Source organism: Eleginops maclovinus, chromosome 6, assembly GCF_036324505.1.
Source record: "Eleginops maclovinus isolate JMC-PN-2008 ecotype Puerto Natales chromosome 6, JC_Emac_rtc_rv5, whole genome shotgun sequence".
NCBI lineage: Eukaryota > Metazoa > Chordata > Actinopteri > Perciformes > Eleginopidae > Eleginops > Eleginops maclovinus.
The window spans coordinates 18,467,022-18,476,972 of NC_086354.1; the positions used below are offsets into that span (position 1 = coordinate 18,467,022).

Below are 9,951 nucleotides of genomic sequence, written 5' to 3' on the forward strand. Positions count from 1 at the left end.
ACTTTATTTCCTCTAATGTGATTTTTGTGTTTCAGACAAATATGCGGCCGTTGGTGATCATGCACACTGAACCTTTAAGGTAGATTTAGCTTTCTTCTGATGTGAGTTGCAAACAAAACACTCTAGATATGTCTACCTCTCTGTTTCACATTATGTATATCAACTTTAAAATTTGTATATGTTTCAAAGATTAGACATTCATTAGAAAATGTTGTTGTTTACAAAATTTATTCATACAAATCTTACAACACTTTCATAACATTGAGAAACGTAAAACCCCATATAAGGACTCCTGTGTGTATAACGATGTTACTTGTACTAAGGTTCACTTTTTAAACACATTGTTTCCAGATAGATAAGAGATTAAACATTGAGGTAAGGCGTTTGGCGCTTTCAGAAATATCAACAACAGGCATTTTCTATGATCTGAACAACATCTTGGTCATGTTCTGAAACCCTTTGAATCTTTATAGTGATGCACAGAGTTATAAATAATATGTCGGGGCTATTTTCTGATTAATAAATTACTGACCAATATCAAAGTAATCAACAACACCTCATAGTCAACAGTAACAAACACTGGTCATTGTTCACAACTCTCACAGACACTGAACACCCCAATCTCATGCACACACACACAAACACACATTGCCTGCTCCATCAACATATACACAATCTATTCTTTTTTTTGTATTTTTATACTCAGTAAATCATTGGCCATGCTTTAAAAGAAAGCCTAATTCTACTACTCTTGGGGCAGACTAAGCTGAGCGAAAAAGGAAGTTTCAATGTAAGCTAATGGACTGCAGCATTGTAGGGCCACTAAAATTGCCATCTGTCACTTGTGGCGAATTTTTCATATCATTTTTTTTTTTCTCATGTCGAAGCAAGGCACCAAAGCCAAAAGCTGTTTCCAACTCAACATTCGCGTTCAGTCTCTCATTCACACAAACATACACACACCAATAGTCACACATCTCCATCCGCACACAGACACACTCACACATGCCCACCTAACAGCCACATCCGCACACACATAAATACAAATGCACATCTAAATCCGCACGCACACGTTCACACAAAGCCTGTAGAATAAAGCCAGATTGAAGGAGTGTATTGATAGTTTCTATGGGGGAACACAGGCCACTGATTGGATTGCAGGGGTGCATAAAGCATTTGCATAATATTGAATAAATACATGAGATATCTCCCTAATAAAAGTCAATGGGAAGATCCCACTCCTGGAGGGCTGAATTTCATTCACCTCAATTCTAGTGCGAGAGGGAAACTCATATCCTGTTAATCTGAAGCCAGAGTGAAGGGGAATTCAACATCTGATATTTTCTATAAGACTCATTGACCCTGATGTCACTCTGGCAGGTCAGAAATGCAACTTTTTTTTCTCTATTTCCAGGTGCAACAACGTCTGTCAGGCTTGTGGGTGCTTTAAGCCGTCTTTTATGTAACTTATTTTTCTCTCTCTTTCACTCACATTATCTCTTCATCTCCATGCATTCACTCTCCTCTTCTCTTTATCACATCCTCACCGCACAAACCTCGGTAGACATCTCACACAGATCAGCTTTGTCTTAACAATAAATCACAGCACTGAAATCAACTATATAGCACGGCAATCTAGAAGCAAAAATAATATTTTTTTAAACGCTACCAGGACAAAGGCAATCAGCAAGAAGGGGGTCCAGTGTCTTGTCTCATTATATCCACAATGACAGCAGCAGGGGAGGTAACAATTCAACAAGTCAGTGCAGTACCAGTTTCCACCACCTCTAGCCCTCCTTGTTCACATTTCCAACAAATCTGAGGGGGGGGAGTGGTGCTGAAATATGCTTAGCACAGCCCAGCTCCCAAATAGCACAATCCAAAAAAAAGCACGATGGCATGCATGCAGTTTCTAAGCAAAAGTAGCAAAGGTGTCAGTTTCCACATGCACCAATAAATAAGAAGAGTTTAAATATTCCTCACTGGAACTCAGATGCTACCTTTCCTCTCTCCACCTCTTGTCACAACAAAAAAAATGCTTCATTTCCTGCATCTTTACATGTTCTGGGTCCATTGTGAATATTTGGAGTGCTGCCCAAATACAATCAACAGTAGAAGCACAATCTTCTGAATAATCCTGTTGACTGAGCACAGACAACATTGAGATGGATATGTGCACTGTGTAATTTCTATACTGTACATAATACACACATATGGAACATTCTTAACAAAGTCCTATCGAGAACGGTTTATCTCCCAACAGTAAAGGACTTTTTGAGGCAAGTGAGCAAGCAGTGTTTGCCGCATACTGTTAACAGCAACTTGAGTGCTTTTGATTTATCTTTAGGAAAGGCTATAATGCCCTTGGAAAAGCCTGCAATTAAATTTCTATTTAAATCCAGGTGGGATTTTACCACCAGTTACATGAATGGTTGTGTAAGTCAATCAGTTTTCCATCAAATGGGAGGTGGTTCAACAAAAGCCATCTGAATTCCCCTGGAGGGGCAGCAAGCTATACAAACCCACAGACTCCCATTAAGGGAGCGAGGAGGAGGGTGGACAAGGGCAACATCTATCATTTAGGATAAGCCGGATATGCCTCACATAGCATGCTCACTGCTTCTTTGGGCCTGTTTGGAAAACAAACAACACTAAAAAAATAGAACGTTGGTTACAAAAATAAGTATAACATTCAATACTTTGATTGTCTTTTTAAAATCTATTTATTTTCTGCATATGTAGATGACCTTTGAAGATTTCAAGCGCATAATGTTGAAGGTGCACAATTATCTTTTTTTTTACTATTTTCTTTTCTTCTTTTTTTTGTCATTTTGTTTTGTTTGTAACATCTTAACATGAAAATAAAATATTGGTCCACAAAGTATAACTGTGCGGTATCAAGTGCTTTTGTACAAAAAGAAAAAAAAACGATATTATTATTAAAATATTCATTTTAATGGCTTTACTTCATACATAAATACATGTTGAAAGAACACAGGCGCAATCCACTGGTTGGTCAGATATATCTGAATGACTTTGATTTAACGACTGGATGTATATACACAGGAGGGCAGCTTGGCGCTTTAAAACGCTACAAATAGGCAAGTCGGCGTCCTTTGTTCCTAACTCTCTGTCTGTACCTTCTTCCCAGAACCGCTGCCAGGTATTTCTGCACGGCCATCTGCTTTCTATAGCGACTGTAGCTGTCGGTGAAGATCCCATCTGAATGTCTTTTGGATAAGGGCTCTGACTCTTCCTCCATGCTGTTGTCTTCACTGAAAAAGAACAAATAAAATAACATTAGTTAAAGCTGAAGCCTTCCACTACTCCACAGATTTCTGCTGTTTTTGATTGTAGCTACAGCTTAGCTTTGATCATGTCTTCATGTTGCATAATGTAAAGTTTCCTACAATCATTAATAATTAGTAATTGGGCCTTTAATCCTATTTGTTTCGTTTGCAAAAGAGCGGCAAGCAAGACAGTGTAAAAGAAACATGATTTAAAGCGTTTTTACAAAAGTTATAAATTATTCATTTCCAGTCTATTGGAAATTCTGACGCATTTCTTTCCCTATTAAAGCTTAGGAAATCAATTTATGGATTAATCACAATTTAATCGAAGTGTTTTTTAGCCTCAGAAAAACTGCCCCTCGGGAGTGCCACGCCACAACAATAACAGAAACAAAATGATTTTTTTTTTTTCATTGAGAGATACAAATAAATGGACACACAATGGAAACAGTGATGCAGCAGCCTGGACGTGTGCAAACGGAGAAACATAAAAAATGATGACTGCAGGTGAACGCTTATAAGAAATGCCTGCTTACCCTGCACGAATTGTCATCAGAGAATGCAGATAATGTCTCGCTGTTAACTGACCCAGGATCTCCCTCAAGGCTCTATCTAATTCTTCCTCAGCATGCCTTTCTGGTCTAGATGATAAAACGCCAAAACACATAGATCATCAGTGACTAAAAAAGCGCAGACAAAATGATCAAAAGTAGCCTAAAATGTCCCCACCCACCCTCAGGTCCAATATCACATCAGGTGAAATTAAATCGGAGCCTTCTTGCACAAAGACTACCATTGCTGATTATTAACAGTATTTGGAACCAACATTTTAGGCTACTCGTAATGAAAATAACACTGAACAAATAACATGAGGAACTCTGGGAAAAACAAGCAAGCAAACATTATCGCAAAACAGCAAAAAAGTCATTAAAATGGAATCCAGATCGAGGCTTTAGCTGCGATCTGAAAGCACATGTACCTTTTCTCTGGTGGGTAGTATAGCGTGTACGCGTCGTCGTTTAGGGATGGTGGGCTTCGTATAGCAATCTGATCGCCATCAAAGCCCATGTCGGATAATGAATTACCATCCTCATCGAAGGCGTCGTTTTCAAGTCTGCAAAAGGGAGAGCAGTCATCACAATCTGTGCACAAGTGGGACGCAACAGTGAAAGAATGCCAAAATGTCTGCATCCGTTTCTAAAATCACTGGGAGTTTGACTGCATTAGAGATAAGGGAAGAAGGGAAAAAAAGGAATCGTCTGCAGTTGTTTTTGCAATAAAATCCGAATCCGAATTATTTAAATTGGATAAAAAAACAAATAATATTTTAAAATGTAATAAATAAAGCTTTATTTTATTTATGTTATTTTATTATTTCATTAATATATATATATATATTCATCGGGAATATAATATGTTTTTTAATTCCAACTTGCTGCTGCTGCTCTCAACACAGGCTACAGCCTCATTAATTATTTAGGAATCGAAACAATGGGTGTGAATATGATCACCTTTAAAGTAGGCGTGGAGCCAAAAATGTATTAAAAGAATGCCGCAATTAGCAGTGAAAAATAAGAATCAATAAGAACCACGCCCAAATTATGAATGTTTTTCACAGGGAAAAAAATAATTCATCTTAAATGGATAGAGCTCTCCTATTCGTTTTGCCTCGCCTCTCCTTGGTGACGCCAGTCCACCGTCATCCCAAGAGCTATCCATTGCATTGACTGTACTCTCATTTTTAATCAGTGTCCCCTCGGACAGAAACCTCTACGCTATTTCCATCATCATTTTCCACAGAAGACCTGTATATGCGTAAATGACAGTATTGCCTTTAGTTTTTCCTCTCAATTATGTGTTTTTAAATGGCGCAAAAGTAGTTTGAGCGCAATTATGCACAGGTATTTGAAATGAAAGTGCCCAAATCCAAATAATATAATTAAATATGTAATTATTCACAATACAAACCCATTATTGAACAATAATACTTGAATAAAATAATACAATCAGGTTATAAAGACTGATAAAGCATGTTTACCTACCTAATCTTAGGGTAACTTAGTCCGATAGGTGTGCAGAAGACGCTGTAGTGCATTAAGATTCCGTAGACGAGCAAGATTAAAGTCGCTTTACTCGAACTGGCCATGCTGTTAGAGAAATGAAAAAACAGACGTAACATTAAACAGGTTAGTGAGTCCTATAGAAACAACATGCTCTTTGTTCTGTCAAATTTAACATGCTAGGCTACTTCTCTGATCTACACAAAGCTGGATCGAATAATAATAATGCACGCTAACTACAAACACAACGTCCGTTTGCCCAAACCAAAAAAAAAAAAAACGTAAAAGTTTAACTGAAGGTATTGAATCCTTTGCATGCAGCAGGAAAGTAATTTAAAAACTGCAGATCTCCATGCAGTGCAGGAAAAAAATGATAATTTCCATTACTTTATCTCGCTTTCCATCAATAGATTTCTCCGCAGATAAAGCACATACCTATAGCAGGGGAGCAGGGAGGCTGTAGGATGTGATCCGGGTGTGGTAGTGAGTGAGAGAAAGAGAGACGGTTTCCTTCTCACGGCACTTCTTTCCCTGGCTGAAGCGCCTCCGTCGTCTCCTTATGTTCCCCTCGGTGCAGCCTGTCTCACCTTCACACACAATGAATTGCACTCAGGCAAACAAAACCGGTGAGAAAGTGTGCTGTGTGTTCCTCTGCATATCGCTGCTCTAAACTTTGTCCTGTGCTGTGATTGCCTTGGATTTTTATCTATGTATCCTAAGCCTTGCCCCCCCCCCTCCCCCTCCTCCTCTTCCTCCCTCCAATATGTCACATTAAGGATGCTATAGACGTCATCAAGTTTGCCTCCCGGAATAAAAAAGTACAGTTCCTTCCTCATCGATGCATCCGTCACCCTCACCCCCCACCTCCCTCCCTCCTTAGAAGTTTACTTTCAAACTTTCTTTCTTTTAAAACAAAAGAATGTGGTAAAAAAAAAAAAAAAAAAAAATGAAATGTGTGTGAATGCTTTCATCAACTTTGCAAGGGATGATGGGACGACCATTAACAGATCAATACGTCCCTCACCGCGTAACCAATATGTCCAATTGGGGTTTAATGATTATGACAGAGCTTGGAAGTGATCGTCTTTGCTGGGTTTCCTGGTTTCGTGTGACTGGGTGATTTTTTTTTAATCAGATCTGATCAGACCAAGTTCAAGGCCTCTGGGGAGTCAGGAGCTGTCCAGTGCTGAAAACAAAGGTTTCAAATTCTCTATTTACAGTCACCTTCTAATCATTTCCAACAATTGTTGACTGGATATCGAGGGGGTGGTTTTAATGGCGGTGCAATGACAGCATTAAGGCCTCCTATCCGCTGGATTGTTGAAATAAACGAGGCACGTAATCTGATTTGAAGCTGGTGACGCAGGATGCCGGTTCAGAGAGCTATCAGCCTACGTGGCTTTAAAAACGATTTACTCATTTTCCCAACATTGTTCTGAAATTGGCATAATGCACTGATTGATACGTTTAAACGAATAAATCGAGAAGAAGGCTCGTAGCTATACTGGTATACATGTGGCAATTAACCAGAAGCATTTGGGCCTAATTCTCCCTGATGAAGCCTCATTTGGCACATTTTTGGCAATTAGTTGAACCTCTTCACTCTTTTGACTTTTTTTAAATGTGCTGTTTATTATTTGCTAATAATAGTCATATAACATCTTAGTTAAGCATATACTTGACATTAATATTCATAGCATATAAAATGAATGCATTACAGCAGAGTGTGTGGGATGCAAGTTATATGCTTTTACTTTGAAAGGGTTGACGCCTGAGTGAAAATCTATTTTGGTATTCCTGCACGATCCCTCTCTTTAATCACCAACTATAGATGACTGCACCTTTTCATTCAGCTCTGTTCACTGAATCCTATAGCTCACAATCCGATTGAAGCGTTTGCCGAAGAGAGATTCACGTCAGCGTTTTGTTTACTCTGACGCAAAATGACGCCAAGAGCCAGTCACCGCCGGAGGGGCCTATCCACAACTTCTTCATGGTGGGGCGTGATTCCTGTGAAGTGCACAACTTAAACATCAGGTGTTTTAAACGGTGCAGACCACTCACATGAGGCCTGTTTCAGCATGTGTCGATGCAGGACGGTAGCCTGAGCAAACGGCGCCATCATGAGGACAAGAAGAGTAACAGGCGAGAATAATCACGGCTGCACACAGAGAAAAGATGAGTCAATACTCCCAACCATTAACTGATGTGTTTTACCAGCAGAGCATTACTTGCTAAATGAAATCTTTCTCCTTATCCTCAGATATTTTTAGTGGAATATCTCTAATGCTACGTTTAATCCTCAGTTTTTTTATTATTGGAATATCATATTGCTTTCCCCTCATCCTTTCATATTCTTATTATATCTTGCAAAATACTTTTTTTTAATCAGATACTTTTAATTAGATCAAAACCTCTTTGTGTTGTCAGACAGATCTTTCAAATGATCTGTTTTTTTTTGTTAGAAAATAGGATGAGCAAATGATGCCTTTGCTGAATTGGATGGTTTTATTGGTGCTTAAAGGCCTTTGTGGTAATGAAGGTTGAATATCTGAGATTGTTTCGTTTTAAAGACCCAAAGAGATGACTCTGTATATCAGATTAAAAACACAAATTGGGGAAAAGTCAAAACATGTACATTTATTTGAAGATTAGAAATGTCTAAATGAAAGCAAATCAACAGAGAAATATTAACATGTGAAGTCTTTCTCATTCAACTGTTACACAGTAAACCCATACATCAGATAGAAAGATACTGAAGCTTCACCTCAGCAGCAGGAATCTGTTCTCCACTCAGCTGCAGACAAAACTAGACTGAGGTTGTAGACCTTACGTTTTTAACACATCGGACGTAAGATGTGTGGACACACCATTAAAAAGCAGTTCAAAACCCAAATGTCCAGACTAGCTTTTCTTTAGCTGAATTTTCATATTAAATGTTAATTCTTCAATGTTTTATTGTTGATGTCTGCTTTTATTAAAAGTTGCTCTGTCCTTCAGTGTTTGGGAGAAAGGAATTGACTTCCTTTCTTGAGATACACATGTACTCAATAACTTACTGAAAATGACTCACACTTGTTCCTGTGTGTGCGCGTGTTTGTGGATGTGTGTGTTAGTACATCTGTTTTCCCACAAGGGGCGCTATTGAGACTTGACCTGAGGGCAATTTGCGGAGCCTCCTGTGCACGGTGCATTTAAAGTCAGTAGGGGTCAGCAAACCACTTTAAATATTTGCTATAATAAGGTCCCACACATTTTGGCGCTGCAGTGCTGTAATATTCAAGTCATTGTTTATACGTGTTTAAAATGCACACTTAGCCCGGCCGCGGTGCAACTTGCTGGGGCACCTGCACCGTACGCCGGCGACCCGGGTTCGATTCCCATACAGTGGCCCTCTCCGGATCCCACCCCGACTCTCTCTCCCACTTTCCTGTCACTCTCCACTGTCCTATCCGATTAAAGGCAAAAAAGCCCCCAACAAATAACTTTTTTTTAAAAATGCGCACCCTACCTAAAAACAGCCCTTTAGAAGTGTTAGTCATATAATTCTCAAAAGCTATAATATAAGCCCAAACTCACTATATTTTGTCTTTTGGAAATGTTATAGGGAGGATATATATTTGGATAGGCTATCATACTGTTAACTGCAGGATTATATTTAATGTTAATCTGAGGATAGAAAGAATTTGAGTCCCATTCATCCTTTCACACAACCTAGAGGGCGCCAGATGCCTGCACATTGCGAATATGAGTACAGAGGTTAACAAAGCGTCGCTTTTGATGTCTAAGTTAAAAAGTTAAAAAGTGATTTTACATGAATTGATGGAGTGACAACATAAAAGCAGTGTTACTTATTTGGTACAGAGCCAGATGGTGACTCTTGCTTCAATCGGAGCCAGTGAGGTCGGCCATATTGGACACAAGGGAAAACCATTCAATAGGAGATCATGTGGCGTTCAAGGGTTATCAAAAACAATAGAACATTTCAGTATCCACCCGTATCACAACCTAAATATATAGTATATAAATGAAACCAAGAAAATAAATAAGAACCCTGGATTTTACCAAATTCTCAAGATTTTATTTTGTAGCTGTTCTTGGATTTTTAGCTAAACATTGACTTGGATCGTTGTTCAGACAAAAAAAACAATTGACAAACATCATCATGGGCTCTATAGTGTAATTTCATAATTCATTTGTTTTTGTTTTTACACTTTATAGACCAAGCACATAACAAGTAGTGAAAATAATAGGGTTAGGTGCAAAATACTTGTTATTTATGTTAGTTGCTGGTTTCCAAACTGAAGGTCTGGTTAAAGGTGAATGGGATTAATCAGGAAAGATCAGACAAAACCAAGGACACAAACATTTCAGATGTTGTTATGGTTGCCTTTCATGTGAATTGCGAGATCAGTTTGAGACGTTAAAAAAATATTCTAATGAAAACAGGTGCGACTATATTCAGCTGGTGACGTTATTCACAAGCATTGCTGTTCAAAGGAATCGCAAACAGAAACAAGTTTTTGTTAATCGTGTTCAAAATCCTTTTCAGTTGAGAGACTCAGATGTACGAGTCTAATCTGAGTACTTGAACGCAGCAA

The 9,951-nt window shown here is 38.6% G+C and overlaps 1 protein-coding gene across 2 annotated transcripts; it reads right to left on the minus strand.

Annotated features, from left to right (window-relative positions):
- Positions 1–211: 211 nt before the first annotated feature.
- adcyap1b (adenylate cyclase activating polypeptide 1b) lies at positions 212–6,045 on the minus strand. Of its 2 annotated transcripts, XM_063886890.1 has the most exons (5): positions 5,786–6,045; positions 5,333–5,437; positions 4,270–4,404; positions 3,827–3,931; positions 212–3,275 (listed from the first exon to the last, which is right to left on the minus strand). In XM_063886890.1, the coding sequence occupies exons 2-5, from the start codon at positions 5,434–5,436 to the stop codon at positions 3,092–3,094; spliced, it is 528 nt and encodes a 175-aa protein (XP_063742960.1). In that variant the 5' UTR covers position 5,437; positions 5,786–6,045; the 3' UTR covers positions 212–3,091. The 2 variants fall into 2 exon arrangements, with proteins under 2 accessions (XP_063742960.1, XP_063742961.1); XM_063886891.1 differs by lacking the exon at positions 3,827–3,931.
- Positions 6,046–9,951: the final 3,906 nt, after the last annotated feature.